The 17,185-nt window shown below is 30.3% G+C and overlaps 1 protein-coding gene across 2 annotated transcripts in view; it reads left to right on the forward strand.

Annotated features, from left to right (window-relative positions):
* Positions 1-10,185, forward strand: part of TrpA1 (Transient receptor potential cation channel A1) — a 69,312-nt gene extending 59,127 nt beyond the window's left edge. Inside the window, exons 10-17 of one of the 2 annotated variants that reach the window (XM_065505326.1) lie at positions 2,110-2,217; positions 4,696-4,889; positions 4,933-5,332; positions 8,671-8,787; positions 8,974-9,136; positions 9,201-9,313; positions 9,407-9,566; positions 9,788-10,185. In XM_065505326.1, coding sequence (XP_065361398.1) covers positions 2,110-2,217; positions 4,696-4,889; positions 4,933-5,332; positions 8,671-8,787; positions 8,974-9,136; positions 9,201-9,313; positions 9,407-9,566; positions 9,788-10,086 — 1,554 coding nt within the window. In that variant the 3' untranslated portion in view covers positions 10,087-10,185. Of the gene's footprint in view, positions 1-2,109; positions 2,218-4,695; positions 4,899-4,932; positions 5,333-8,670; positions 8,788-8,973; positions 9,137-9,200; positions 9,314-9,406; positions 9,567-9,787 lie in introns of both variants that reach the window. The other variant, XM_065505325.1, reaches the window with a different exon arrangement.
* The last annotated feature ends 7,000 nt before the right edge of the window (positions 10,186-17,185 follow it).

Raw genomic sequence — 17,185 nt, forward strand, 5'->3', positions numbered from 1 at the left:
CAACAAATAAGTTAAAACTGTATAAAGCATGTTTGTATTAATGTAAGCTAAAACAAATAAAAAGCTTACTGATATCCCTTATAGAGAAGCAGGTTGTAAGTGAAATATTTAAATAATTAATGGACTTACTCCTGTCGCTTACAAGAAAACAGGTTGTATTGCAGAGTAATGCTTCCAAGTGGGAAATCGCCATATAAAAATTATGCCTTCTGTAAGCAGGTCTCCCTTCCAAACCTACTTAAATGTAAGCTCCAATATTTGCTGGGGAATGAACCGTGATGAGAATATGGTGCAAATTTATAGATCTATATGAGTTTTTAAAAAAAGATGCTTGCAGTGTTACAATTAGGGATGCCAAACGGGACTGGGTTTTACAAATCCCGGGATTCAAGATTTTAGAAATGTAAATCCCGGGATCCCGGGATTTTTCGGGACCCCGGGATTTTTCGGGATCCCGGGATTTTTCGGGATTTCGGGATTTTTCGGGACTTCGGGATTTTAGTTAACGTCAAAAACATCAAATTCAACAATAAAAACTATTATATCATTAATATATTTAAGTAAAAACAACAAATCAAAAACTAATGCGTTAAATTAAAATAAAATGGTCCATGATTTCCCCTAGCTCCATACAATTGTCCCCCGGAGTACTGTTTGAGCAATCATAAATATCTTGATTATGCGGCAATCCTTATAAAATTTTGCACAAAATAAGTTGTAAATACTCTGAAATTATACTGTAAAGTACTGCGGAAATCGGGCTACATTTGCCCCTAGTCCCCTTTAGAAAATAACTAGAACATAAATTTCGTAAAAGTGTAAATTGTGTAAAAGCCTGTTAATGCAAGGGAGACGTGCTGCTCTCCGATTCAAATGAAAAAATCTGTCTGCGTTTGGATTTGAAGCGAGATTAGTATTATAAAAAATATGCTGAAATTTAGCTTTCTAAGTATTTTGGGTGCTTCAAAAATCTTCCTAAAATATCAAAAATCTCATAATATTTCGGGATTTGTTAATCCCGAAAAATCCCGGGATTCTTTTTCACAAATCCCGGGATTCGGGAAATCCCGATCCCGAAAAATCCCGGGATTTTCGGGATCGGGATTTCGGGATTGGCATCCCTAGTTACAATACTGCGTAAGACAGCAAACATAAAACGTTTCACTCCAGAAGATTTTAAATGAAAAAGTAGGACATTGTATTAAAAAGGTAGGGAAGTGATAGTTATTTTCTAAGAATTAATGATTGTTGTTAAAAAAAAGTCGATGTGTGATTAGTAGGATGCGGATCATAAGCATTTACATATAAAATATTATGCGCCTAAAAATAGCTTAATAAAAAAACATTACTAAAGGATGAAAACCACCAAACAGAAGGATCTATTTTGCAACTGTTTTGTTTAACAAATATCTTGCCTAATTTTAGGAGAGTCACTTTTTTAATAAATACATGAAATTCCGCCCCTACTGATTAGAAATATGAGTGATTACTAGGGTGTGGATTTTCATGCATTTACTAAAAAAATTAGGCAAGAGATTTGTTAAACGAATCAGTTACTAAAACAAAAAACAACAAAAACAAAATAGATCATTTTATTTGGTGGTTTTCATCCTTTAATAACGTTTTTTATTAAACTATTTTTAGGCGCATCATTTTTTTATAAATGATTGAAGATCCGTACCCTAGTGAGTACAGTTTTTACTTATCCTCTCAAAACATATCTTTAAACCAACATTAAATCGATTGACAATATACACATTTCTCTTTAAAATCGTGTTACTCAATTAATGAAATAACAACTTTAGTAACCAATTTTCAGTCGAATAAATACACACTTCAAAGGAATTCCAAATATTTTTTTTATATGTACATTTAGACATACACACACACACACATACATACACACATGTACCCTGAAAAACAAACACATACACACACTTTCCAACACATACAATTAAAATGTAATACTTTTACCAACACTCAAATAACGAATTTAAAATAAATGGAAACAACTTTGTAAAACGTGACAAAAAAAAAAACAAACAACAAAAATTTGCTAAGTTAAATTCCTAAACTACATAATTTTTTTGTATTTCGCTCTTTACTTAGATAAAATATTCATTTTATCCACTACAACTATCGCCCGAACAACTTGAAGCGAAACGCGAACAAAACAATGATCCAACATGGCGGGAACCACCATTGGCTGTGGTTAATGTGAGTTCAAGTATAAAAATTTTATCAAAAGCAAACAAAAAATTGTTGTTCTTAAAGAAATAATCGTTAAGCATTTTAATGTGTGCAGAAAAAAATTAAATAAAGAACAAGTGTCATTTCAAATGTCCCTGCATTATCCCATCATAATTTTATTTAATTTTTTTTATATCATATAGAAATTCCCCTCAGTGATGTCTTGACCATGTTAACGTTTTGTTTTTTTTGTTTCGTTTGTAACCTTGTTATTCCTCTGTAGCTTTCTCTTCGTAGTAGCTTCTGTCATTTACTCGTCTGTAAATAACTGTTTTTTTTTGTTTGTGTGTGTATTTGAATGTTGAAATGTCAGTTTGATGTCCTTTTAATTGTCAAGAAGAGTTTATCATTTCTTTATTTTAATTTATAATTTTAATGTTTTTTTTCTGTTCAAATGATGTCCGCATTTACATTATTTATGTATTTTGGTTTTCATTACTTTTTAGTTTCTATTTGTTTTATGTTTGTGATTAAGAATGTTAATTTTTAATAAATAAATATTAAAAGAAACTCTAGTTTAAATTAAGATGGACACAGTGGACTTCTAGATTTGGGAATATACAGAATTTAATCAAGCGCTTATCCAGTGAAGTGAAATAAGGAAATATCCCACCTCTAATCGAAATTTCATTTATTCCCCTTTTTTCCAATTGATTGAACTGCATCCGCGTGCCTGTCTCTAATATAAAATTCTTTGGAAGATAGTTTGTAAGAAGTCTTAATTATTTGTGTTAGTGCCACATTTTTGACCAAGAAAGCAAGATAAAAGTAGCTCTTATCTATATTTATTCGGGCCACAAAGTAGTGGAATTAATGTGACAGTGATTTAATGGCACTGTATCTTGAGGACACTAAAGACAAACAGGAAAACCAATTAAATTAACGGCAACTATTTGCTTAACTAATAAGATCATATCCTGAATATAAATGAGGATCTTAGATAAATACCTAGTTATCAGCAAATGTCTTGCATCTTGGTCTCCTCATGAAGATGCATCGTGATCGTAAATTATCCATATTGAGTCAACATATTCGTGAAGGAAGCGTCCACAATTTGTCATTCGAAAAAGTAAAAAATATACGCGAAATTGAAATGATTCCGTTATGACAATACCACACCTCTCAATGAGATCGATGAAATATATCAAGATCAGATGCTAGGGAAATGAGTACAAGATTTAACATGTAGCAGTCAGGTTACCGAAAGTTAAAGAAGAAAACAGTTTCCTCTTTTTGGCGGTCCCGGAAGCAGCGATTGTAAGTAACTGGACTACGTAACGCGCAGTAGCCCTTAAACACTGTCATTATCCCGGAAATGTCCTTCCGACTCCAATTTAAGACATGTATAGAGGATTTTACATCGTATATACACCACATTTTCCGGTACACATTTGTATGATTCTATTATCACCATTCTGAGGATTACGCCTTTAATAGTTCCAAGCGGCGTGGCGACAGATACTGAGTCTGATACATTTAAAGCAGATTCTTTTCTGGTCAGCCTGTTCGCCCGCACAGTCTCTGTGTGAATGGACCCAAATCAGATAGACATACCGGTTAGCCTAAACAATTCTTTCTTGCAATCTCTGACTGGGGTAAAAGTAGAAGATGCCAGCGCTTTTCGCGTTGAACTTAAACTACCTCAATGATATACTAGCTTTATCTGGAAGATTTATTGAGAACTTTAAGCCGATTTCACATCAGATGCTAAGCCACTGTTCATCTTAGAACTATCAGTGTATACTTTTGCATCATATCCATTGCCGTATGGAAGGAATAACATTCCAAATCCGTAAGAGACGTTATGTAGTTGGAGGTTTGATAAAAATCGACAGAAGCATATTCCAGACAGTTGGATATAGCCATTATATCTACTGAATTTAGGTGAAAAAACATGGCATAGTGCACTCTCGATGCAAGCAGATCTCCGAATTTTGTGCAATTGATCCACAATAATAAATATAACCGCACAACCAAGAATTCGTATTCCCATTCATAATCAGAATCGAGTTGACAACAATTCTCCATAATACAACTTGTTTTGAATTCTCGCTGGTCTCAAGACTTGCAGTGATAACTCTAGTTTTTAACATGATCTTTTCTAGATCCATTTTAATTGTTACATTGTAAAAGTCCCTTCTATATATATAGAAATGCTGCCATTGTATATTGATAAAATTCCAGTGAATTTATAACTTCTTGCAGAGTAGTCTCCGTTGAATGACCCTTTAGATAAACATTTATTATTGCTCCACTGTGTCACATCCCTATGAGCCGCATCAATAATTTACAACTTTCAACTTTGTGGCCAATTTAAACTAGAGTCTTTTATTATTTTAACTAGCCCCTCTATAATTTATCAACTATTTAATATATTCCTTTTGTTTTCATCTCCTCTTTGTTTTGCTTCTACCTTCTGTGTTTGCCTCCTGGCTGTCAATGCAGACAATGGTTAATCATGGTCGTGTTGAATTATTGGCTCATCCTTTAAGTCAGAAATACTTGCAAATGAAATGGAATTCGTATGGAAAATATTTTCACTTGGCAAATCTTTTAATCTATTCAATATTCCTGTTATTTGTAACCATCTACTCGTCGCTTATGATGAATGGCATCAAGGTGCAGAATCGTACGAAGAGCACCAATGGGTGAGTTTGGGCGATGACAAATGAAATTTAATTTTGAAGCTATAAATTTTATTTTGTATCGTTTTAAATTTAGTTCCGATTTTATTGACTGTACTTTAAGCTCTAATATACGTTTCTTAAACTACAGTGAGAGCAATAATTGTTACGAGCGTATTGAACAGTCTACGGCCATTGTGGTTTGCGCAGTGGCCATTATTGTTTATATTACCCTGACTTCATTGCGCGAATTGATCCAAATGTATCAGCAGCGTTTGCATTATATTTTGGAAATTGTTAATTTAATTTCTTGGATTTTATACATATCAACTTTAATAATGGTTATACCGGTGTTTAAGGCAGACGGTGGCATTACGAATGTTCACTATTCGGCAGCATCCATATCGGTGTTTTTATCATGGTTTCGTTTGTTGTTATTTTTGCAGAGATTTGATCAGGTGAGTTAGTTGGTATTCTTAATCGATATTTTTGGTTTCTAATGAATGAAGAGTTTCATATCTGTGTTTATATAAAACCCTAAAGACACTTTTGACATCCCCTTACATATGGTCATATGTCAGCAGTAAAAATCAATAAGTTATAAATAATACCAAAACCCCCTATTTAAGGCTACTTAGTACTATTTATAAGACAAATCAGCTGGGATTTGACTAAATGCTTGATAAAATATGGTGTTAAAAATTTATAATCTCTATTTGGAAGATTCAATTATTTATTTTTATTAAATTCTATACTAGCTGACCCGATTCCCTTCGACACCATGTAGAGTAAGTTCGGGTAATGTGGTATACCTATTTTTTATTTGACTATAATTTTTAGAATCTTAATTCGATTGGAACAGATTTCAGCTGGTGTTTTACTACAAGTGTTAGGTTTACATCCATGAAAATAAAAAAGTCTTTTAAGTTCAAGTTTCAGAGAAATTTGGGAAGAAGAGAAAACACCCATAAACAAGCCATTGAAAAAATTGGCGGGTAATGTGGTACACCATGTTCTTTTAATATTGTATACCAAACCGCATAACCGATACATAGTTAATTTGTAAATGAGTTGCGTTTTATTTAAATCATCTTTAATGGATGCGGTTAAAATTGGCGGCTGACCAAGCTTACCAGAAGCTCCTCAATACATTCTTCGCTTCGTAGGAGACATTGAATGACTGATGCGAATAAATTTCCATTTGTTGTTTCTAATAGCTCAGATAGCGTTCTTCAAATCTTCCGCTGCCCATTTTCATACTTCTCATTTCTTTGGCATATTATTTGCTTGAAATTCTTTAGCTATACCACATTAGCCGACCACGTGGTTTAATGAAATTATTATAAAATTAAACATATGTATACACTAAATATACTATATTGTTACATATGTTCTTCAATAGCAAAATATTCCCATTTGACTTTAAAATTAAATTAATACAGTTTAAAACACGTGATTGTAGAAAAAAATTAATTTTTAACAGATCACAAAAAAAAGTCTACCATAAGATAATGCTGATTTTTTACAACTGACTATTTCCATGACCTGCAAAAATGAAGTACATTCACCCAATGTGAATTTTCTGAGATCATAACTCTTAAGCTTGGTACCGCTACTCCTATGCTCTTAGTTTTAGAGAAAAACAGCTATACCACATTACCCGAACTTACTTTAATAAAATAAAAAATTGTTTAATAGCCGAAATTTTATGCAGGTTTTAAGGATATATCATGATATAACCTTTTGCCATCTATATTGTAATGATATTATCTAACTCTAGCTACCCTTACACTGTGCACGAAATTGACACTTTTTTTGTCAAGGGCACCCAGCGTGTTAAACTAATTCGAGTACGCTGAATCCAGTGGTGCTTACCGTTTTTTAGGTTAGCTCGTGTTTTTGAGATATACTGTTATTTCAAAAATGGAGAAGGTTGCACAACATATATTGGAGTAATTCAAAAACTGTTTAATTTATTGAATAATCTGAAATCTCAAAAAACTTAAAAAAATAGGTAGCAAACCGTTCAAATTTCAAGGAAACAATCAACTACTAAAATGTACCTAAGATCTCAATAAACAACTTTCTAGAACATATGAACTTCCTAGGAAAGATTCTTACCCCCGTTTAGGTATGTCAATATAAGTTAGTAAGAAAAAACTAAAGGAATTAAGTGTTTTGGGCCATAGACAACAACTAGATAGGTAACTGAGAGCCAAAAACCTAAGTCGGTTGTCAGAAACCTAATTCATGAGAATGTATTGCATGTATTTTGTTTTTGTATCACCCGTATGTGTGAAAAGACAGTAATATTTTACTCTCTCCTTCCGTTCTATGCGTTTATTCTATGTTTTGGGCCATAAACTACTAAATTTTTATAAACTAGTGCATACTTTTAGGCAGCTTTAAAAAAATTTATTTCGAATTTTTTAAAGTTTTTTGCGATTTTGATCTTGAAAATGATTTTTTTTTTTGATTTTATATGTTCACAATTTCTTTATGACAAGGGCTTCAACTTTGCCTCAGAGAGTAAATCAAAATTCCCAACTGGTTGCAAGATATGAACATGAGAAAATTATAAACTTTTTGCAAAAATTACACCGAGGCCCGAAATCTTTGAGGGCCCATAAAAAAAGTGCATAACTTTGTACGTACTGCTGTACGTATATGTTTATATTTCCATGGCTTAAAAAATTACACACAGTGTAATTTAATATATTAAAAAGGTACCAATATAAGAAAAAGTACCAATTTGAAGGCCCATCAAGTTTGAAATTTTAAACTACTCCATTTTGGCAACATTTTTGTGACAAAGATATGTCTCAAACGTAACAAAATCTGTGAGCAAGTGCTTATGAAAGAAATGTTTTCAAAAAGTACCAAACGTTTACCCGGATTTGACCCAATCTACATCTTCACACTCTAGTTCCAAATAATTTAACTATAGGATTCAATTGTTTGATAAGTAATAAATATGATTTAAAATTTATGAATATGTTTATTGGTTTAAAAGGTACACGTTTTTGTCCGTTTTCTCCCCTAAAGGATTCGAATTTCAAAAAAATAAAATTTAAACCGTTTTTATCCCTTAAAAATTCGAATTTCCAAAAATTTCACCTTATTAGAATTATACGGTATGAGGGGAACCTACAGTCCAAATTGTATGTCTGTAGCTTTAGGCTAGGCTATGAGGAGTCAGTCATCCATTAACGTTACTCTTATATACATATACAGTGGTGGCCACCAATTTAAGACAAATAACTTGAATTTTTTTCATCAACTGAATTTTAAATGCGATAGAGCCAAAATAAAAGGACCTCTAAGGGTATGAAATTTATTATTAATGTTTCTAGTTTCTGAAAAATGTTTGAAAAAATCGGTGAAACATATATGGACAAAGATATGTGGAAATACGTTGACCCACCTCAGCGAACATCCGCTGTTAATAACATGATATGACCGAAACTAATGGAACTAAAAATACCAAATTTGGTCCGAATATTATATAATACTAAAAATATAATGATATAAATGTGAGAAAATATGTTTGTTTAAAAAAAAATTTTTTTGGTCAAGTTGTAGAACAATTTTATGTGTTCGTGGTGAATATGTATGAATTGACACAGTCGAATAAAACACACTTGTGTGTTAAAATAGTCCTCATGCATACATATTTGTGGAAATATTTGAAAAAATAATTGACAATCATGTGAAATTTAGCAAACAATTTTTGTCTTAAATTCCTGGCCACCACTGTATGTATATCTAGATTTAAACTTTGTATTCATTCCCACAGGTTGGAATTTACGTGGTCATGTTTTTGGAAATTCTACAAACATTGATCAAAGTGCTGCTAGTATTCTCAATACTGATAATTGCATTTGGTTTGGCATTTTATATACTCCTATCAAAGGTAATTTTATTGATAAATTTAAAAAGCTTCACATTGCAGTTGCATTAGAGCATATTCCTGTATGTCGAACGAAGAGTTCTTGCTAAATTGCTTATACTAGATCATGTTTTCTAGATCATTCCTTTCTACATACAGGAACTAATAACTCAATCCTTTATTAACACTTATTTTTGCTTTTATAAACAGATCTTAGATCCCCAACCAAATCACTTGAGCTTTTCAAATATACCCATGTCTTTGTTGAGGACCTTCTCAATGATGTTGGGTGAATTGGATTTTGTGGGTACTTATGTCAATACATACTATAATAATCAATTGAAGGTTCCCATAACATCATTCTTAATATTAAGTAAGTTTTCTTTTTATTTTTCCTTTTATGAAAAATTTATTAATAACATGTCTTTAATTTAAAGGTGTCTTTATGATTTTAATGCCGATTTTGCTCATGAATCTACTCATCGGTTTGGCGGTTGGTGATATTGAATCTGTACGGCGTAATGCCCAGTTAAAAAGATTGGCCATGCAGGTAAATTAAACTACATACATATATCAATTTCATTGATTATAGATCGATTATAGATATTGAGAAAATTTTGCTGAATTTGTTAAATCATTCTAGGTGGTTTTACATACTGAATTGGAAAGAAAATTACCCCAAATGTGGTTGCAAAAAATTGATAAAATGGAATTGATTGAGTATCCCAATGAAACCAAGTGCAAATTGGGCTTCTTTGATTTTATATTAAGAAAATGGTTTTCAAATCCCTTTACCGAGGATAGTAAGTTTTGCGAATACATAAGAACACATTTTGTAACTGACAATTAAAATAAAGCTTGGGTCAAGCATGTCAAACAATTTAACGATAACATTTAACATAAAGTTGTTTGACATGTCCATGACATTTAGAAATAAATTGTCAAATGCAAATAAGTGCCGTGAATTTTAACTTACTTTACTTTAATTAAATAAAACCATTATTATTTTCCTTAACTCCCTTAGCCTCCATGGATGTTTTGCAGTTCGAGAATAACGATGACTTCATCAACACCGAATTGGAGAAGCACAAACGTAAATTGCGCGACATTAATCGCATTTTGGAACAACAGCATCAATTACTACGTTTAATTGTGCAAAAAATGGAAATTAAAACCGAAGCCGATGATGTGGATGAGGGTGTATCGCCCAATGATCTACGCAACAGTGGCAGCGGTAGTGGCTCTTCAAGCGGCTCACGTTGGACCTCACCACGCATACGCAACAAGTTGCGAGCGGCCTTAAGTTTTAATAAGGGCATTTAGGAGATAAGGAAGCGGCGGCTAAATACTGCTATTATTATTTAGTTATAAAGATGGAAAGTTTAAAACTCGATATCTGCTGCAAACTATAAAACAAAAACAAACAAGTGTCGATAACAAAAAAAAACGAAGGAAAATAATATTTTTTTTTAAATTGAAATTTGTTGCAAAAGTACATACATACATATCGCACTTAATCGACAAGAGGGTATTAACTCAAAATTTTGAAAATTTCACTTTTTTCAAGAAATCAACTAACAACATCAATATCTATCTACTGTATAAATTTCAACGTATTCCGATTACTCTCTCATCTCGAAAACAACATTTGAGACCATTTTCGTGATAATGTAGTGACTACTTTTATACAACAAAAAGGTATTATTTTGAGTTAATACAAAAGTTGAAATAGAAATGCATCGTATATTTTCATAAAAAAGGTATTATTTTGAGTTGAGCCTTTATTCCAGTTAAAAATAATCAAATTGTTTTATTTATATTTGGTTGTATTTTGAGTTGATACTGTTTTGTTGATAAAATTTGTTTTACTTTATGATTTTAATTCGAAATGTGACTCTTTTTATAATAAAATTTTTCACATTTTTTCAGAAAAATGGTATTAACTCAAAAAACAGATTTTGTTTGCAATAATTGGAAAAATTTTAAAGAAAAACAATGTAATTATATTTTTAAATGGAATTTACATACTATGATGTATTCAGATTTTCAAATTCTCTTAAAATGTAACCACAAACAGTTTTTATCCTCTACTGAACATTTTAAAATTTTGAGTTAATACCCTCTTGTTGATCAAGTGCGATATATATTTTATAAGAAAATTTCTAAATAGCTAATAGGTTTTAATGTAAGTGACTGAAATGTTTTAGGTATTTGCGAACTTTTGCAAGAGATTTTAAAGAATCGGAAGGGATTTTTTTGAAATTATAAAAAAAATTATGGACATTTTTGAAAACAGGTTAAGAAATACGAAAATGAAATCGAAATCTTATCACTAATTTAATTTTAATTAGAGTATATTGTGGAAATAGAAGTAACATTTAAATTATTTTAAGCATTTTAAAAATAAAAAACAGTTTTTTAATAGTTTAATATTTAAGGCCTTATTCATAAACAATATTTAAATTTAAACAACGTTTTAAAATCAAATTTTATATGGAAATTTAAAGCAAACATTGTTTAAATTTAAAATTTGTTTATGAATATTGGGATTAGTATATGAATATTAACAAAAATTAACACAATTGTTTAAAAATTTTAATTGAATATACATTAGATAGGCCCAAAGAAAAAGTTGCAAATGTAATCCCTTAAATTTATGCTTAAATTTTTGTGTGTTTTAAGATGATTCGCCTTATAAATTGACTCACTGCGTCCCAGCTAGGACCGTTTTAAAACAACTCTAAAATGCTTATCTATGTTTGCTGCAATAGCTTCCGTCATATATTACCTTGTAGCCAAAATCGCTGCTCCCAGAATATATTCTATAACAACTGCCTCGTATATCGTATACCTAAAAAAACATAATATGAGTTCCCAATTGAGGTAATTTTTATTCATTAGTAAACTGACATGGTGTGGTAATACATTCCCTTCACAACGCCTAGACCACATACGTTTGCCCTATCTTAAAATAGTTAAACTCTCATAAATATCTTAGTTATATATGTAGATACCCAAACTAGCCGAACTCGCCTCACCAAATCACTTTAACTACAACTTTATACAAATGTAATGTCACTAAATTTTAGAACGACCGGTCCATAATTAGTCATAGCTCCCATATAGTGCCCACTTTCGAAATTTATTTTAATGAGTATAGATTTCTTAAAAATGCTGGTATTCAAATAAAATTCAACACAAATAGGTTTCATATATACAGAAGTCATGCTAAGTAATTTGATGGCGATTGGTCCATAATTAGATTGGTGTAGGGTATCATATGGTCGGGCTTGACCCACTATACTTTTTTACTTGTTAAATATAGATTTACACTTTCTCAAAGATTTTATACTCATTCAAATCTGCCTTCTCTCAACAGTAATTCTAAAATAACTTTACTTTACCTTCAGATACATTTTTATAAACATAAACGAAACCATTCATTTAATATCATATTGAAGTTCTCGACTGGAATTGGAAAAAATGGTCGCCATGACCATAATGGCTGACAAACCCACATTTACCTTCTTTGCCGCCGATTCACCACGAGAAACCCACTGTTTTACGTCTGGTGTGTTGTGGTGGTTCCTCATTTTTTTCACGGTTACCAAACAGCACAGAAACTCATCCATATTGCGGTTGAACAACGTCCAACACACCTGCGAAGTTGTCACACGATTGTGTTTGTGGTCGATTGTAAGCGAACGCTTCCAGGATGTTCGGCATCTTCTGTGCTTTTACGGCCACAATGAAATTCCGTAAATAACTTTCTTACCATTGAAATTTGTAGTGCAGAGTTCCCATAGTATTTATCCAGCTTTAAGTGATGGGTTTTTCCGCAAAATGTAGTGCCTAATGAGCACACGAAATTCTTTTTTTTCATTTTGTCCTCAAGTCACTCGGTAGTATGCTATAAATGGCTGTCAACACACAAACTAAATAACGCAGATTATTTAAATTTTGACAGGAGTCAACTGACAGATGCCTGTTGACAGGAGCAGTGTTTCCCTTTCAGTTAAGAGGCAGGAAATTAAAAAAGTCATGACTTATTCGTATTTTAAAATTTCAGAGTCGATTAGCTTGACTTAATTAAATTAAAATAATCAGGTATGTAATGAAAAACCATGGTACCTTGCTAATTCTACCATGATGAAAAACGATTTAGATGCAAAAACAATTTGAAAACGTCTAAAGGTCTGATGTGTTTGTTTGAATCGTTTTGTCATATTAGTTCCAAATTCGGATTTGTTTAAAACGGAATTTATTGAATTAAATTTTCACATTAATTAAGGTAAACAAATTGAGTGTTGCTTATTTTGTTGTTTTTTGTTATAAAAAAGATACGGAATGAAACAAAAATTGAATATGAAATCAATCGAAATTCATCACATCTAAATCGTTTTGATTTCAGTTTTGAAAACGATGGTTTTTCATCACATGCCTGAATGAAAAATAAAGTCAAATTAAGTTTATTTGACTTTATTTTCCATTTTTGCTAGCCAAACTCCTTGAAATTCGAAAAAATCACGCAAATATTTATGTACGAATATACGATTTTTAAAAATATATGCGATTTTATACATTAGCAAAAAATATAATTAAGTAAAAGAAGAATTTCAACAAAATAAACTAAATTAAATTTAAAAAAGTATTTATATGAATATAAATTATTATATATTTATAAAACAATTCGAGCAAATTAGAATAGGGATAATCCATTTCAAAACGGACAGAAAACTGCTATTTTAAGATTTGTCATCTTCGATTTTAATGAAATTTACCATACATATTACTGTTCCAAAGGGTTTCTCATTCCATTTCAAAAATACCGCGATTTGAAAATTGAAAATTTTTTTTTGAAATTGTCTAAAATTATATACACCTAAACTCTCACGAATATAGTAGAGAGTTTAGGTGTCCTCATACCGTGTTCTTTTTTAATTTTTAACACCCCGATCTTTGATATTTTTTACATTTAAATATATACTCCGAAAAATTCACACCATTTTAATGACAATATCATTGCCTTTAAAATTAAATCAAAAATTATGCTGGTCTATGAGTAGTTTCAAAGTTATGGGCTAATCGAGTCTCTATCGAAATTTTTTTGCACGAATATAGTAGAGAGTTTAGTGTCCTCATATAGTGTTCTTTTTTAATTTTTAACACCCTGATCTTTGATCTTTTTTACATTTAAATATATGTTTAAACTTTAGAAGTAAACAATTTTATTAACACCATTTTAAGGGCAATATCTTTGGCTTTGAAATGGACTTTGAGTAGTTTCAAAGTTATGGGCAATTATGTGTATATAATTTTAGAAAATTTTAGCAAATTTTTTAATTTTCAAATCGCTATATTTTTACATCGGAATGAGTTTCCATTGAAAAAATCACTGATATGAGGAACATATTGGATATATTATATACATATGTGGTAAATTTCATTAAAATCGGAAATGGCAAATCCGACTGCTGTCCGTTTTCACATGGATCCTCCCAATAGTTTTAATAAGTATACATAAGCAGGTATGTTCAGATAATTTTAAAATTAAAACAATTTTTAAATTTATCAAATGTTTATAAAACAAATGTATGGAAATTTTATTTTATAAACCTTTAATAAATTTAAAATTGTTACTTTATAATTTTTTACTTAATGAATGTTGCTAAAATACAACAGTTGCTAATATTTATGTATCTATGTACTTAGTATAGACTTTAGTTAGTTTAATATTTATACCATTTTCTTAAAACAGCTAAACAATAAGACACATAAATTGTATATCCCTTAATTCGAAAAAAAACAACTAAATGTATAACTGTACTTTTTGTTAACAATTTTTGTCCATGGTATTAAAGAATTGTGTATTATTTTCTTTGAAAATCTATTAAAATACCTAAAACATCTTTGAATCCAAAATATTTGTATGTAACTACTACTACTTACTTACATATTTAGGTAGTAGAATAATCTTAATAACAACCCTAAAAACCCTCATTTAAAATTTGATTCCCTAGAATTGTTTTAATTTTTAACAAAAAATTTTGAAAACCGGGATCTAAAATAAAATTAAGTCAATGAATGTATGTTTAGGAGGAAATAAAATGCAAAAACTATAAATAATTACGAAAAGAAAATGTTTTAGGTACCAGAAAATGAAAATATGTATGCATGCACATCAATCACATCATATGCAACAACAACGAAAGGGATGAAAGGATACAGGACTAAATGTTATACTAAGGACTTTGGTTTTTACCTAACCTAAGTACTGTATTGTATGTATATGACCAAATTTTAACTGTGCATAACTGATGTATTATAAAAGGACTCTTTTAAAAATAAAACATTTTCATTTTTACATTTTTACATTTTAAGAAGTAAAAAAATAAAACAATATTTTCATATTATTGCTGTAGCGAATTTATAAACAATTATGAAGAATTTATTATAAAGAAATGTTAATTAAAATATTTTACTAAATATAGCAGAATATTTTAAATGTTGGTATTGTATGTGAGTTTTTGTTAAGGATATATTTTTGAAATAAAAAAAAATATTTACATATAACAGATGTATTTAATTGTTTTTTTAATGTATGATGTATGATCTATGATTTAAATTTCATACCCCTATATATACTTATATGTAATTGTTGTTGTAATATTGTTATATTTATACATCTAAAAGAAAATGCATAAATAAACTAATTATTTTATGTTATTTGTGTTAAAAAAATCGGAACCAGAAATAAATTATTAATAAAAAAAACTCAATTTTACGATGTGTCAAGAAAATATAATTTAAATGGTGTTTTATTTGAAAAGTTTGAGATAAATCTTAAAATTTAGAGCCTAATTTAGAAATACGACCGGAAACAATTCGAAAACAAAAAAATATGTACTCAAAATAATCACACACTCAAGAGTTGTTTTTGTTTTCACATAGTTTTTATACTAATACAATCTCACCACTTAGATTTTTGAGAACTGAGTTAGGTCCATAGAGCGGAAACAAGAAAAAAAGAACTAAATTTCTAAACTGATAGCTCGATTTTAATAAAATTATTTTGAATTTTAAGTTTTGAATTTGGACTTTAAAGTCCAAGGGGGACGGAGTTAAACGAAAATGAAGCTTTAAAAATTAAATAATTGCCAAAAGGTAAAATTAAATTATTCTTGGCGATTTTATGGCAGTCCGTTTTTCTGTGATTAATCGTTTAATATCTCCAGAATTTAAACACATGCAGAGTTCTAGACAATAACATTTCAATATTTATAGCCAAGGTACCTCTTCAGTTTTAAGATTTGTTCTCACAATAATAGACCTTATTTATCTTATATCTCAGACATTTTATTTTGGATGATTTTTCAACACAGACAATTTCTAATGTATTTGAGAGTTTTTGAATCTATCTGTTATCTGGGAGTTTACAAAAAATTTGTGGGCCGATTTTCAATTCCCATGACTATATTGATAGCACATGTGGTTCTCTATTCAATTTCAATCAAAACTCAGACAGTTTGACAGACGAACTTCGCTAAATAGATTATAGAATTTACAAACGGAGTGACGAAATTTTATCAATATTACATATAAAAGAATTTATCCAATACCTACATATCTGCAATTTGTACAGATATTGGCATGGATAACTCCTAAAGCAACTGGAAATAATGGTAAACATCTAAAGTAGAGACCATTAAACTAGAGTATTCTGAATTCTGTTAATTTTTAAGGAGGCAGCAAATGTAAGATCATAAATTATGCGGCTTAATTGCGACATCAAAGTACTTTTCATATGAATCCCGATTTTATATAAGTAACTAAATATGTATACACAATTTAAGATCTTAGAAATACATACATTATAACCTCATATAACAAATCAAGATCCCAGTAACAATGACACCCATAATTATCAGATAATTTTCTAAATATACCTATGCGAAATTTACTATTGCATATGTATATTGACATTACATTCCTATAACTCCAAAACTAAGAGAGATGCAAACATTTTAGCAAGCAAACTTTTTCGACGATCTTGATTTGTCCTCAGGTTTAATAGACTTTGACTATATGTATTAACATATTATACATTCCATCTACACTAGGCATTAGATTTTTAATTGTTTATCAAAAATGTTTGAATGTTTTCTATTTTTAACTTGGTCACAAATTGCAATTCATTTTTCTTAAAATTTTACACAAATGTTCTATTTTCTTTATAAAATACCACTTCTCATTAACTACACCTGGCAATGCCTTACTGGAGTTGCCAACTATAATACCTTCAAGTACAACGCTGTTTTCTATCTCTACCTGAAAATACAACACTGTTGTTTGAGCACTCACTCGCTACTTTTTCTCTACACAAAAGTCGATATACGCAGCGGCCGCCATTGACTTTCACGAG

Source organism: Calliphora vicina, chromosome 3 (genome assembly GCF_958450345.1).
Source record: "Calliphora vicina chromosome 3, idCalVici1.1, whole genome shotgun sequence".
In the NCBI taxonomy this organism is placed as follows: Eukaryota; Metazoa; Arthropoda; class Insecta; order Diptera; family Calliphoridae; genus Calliphora; species Calliphora vicina.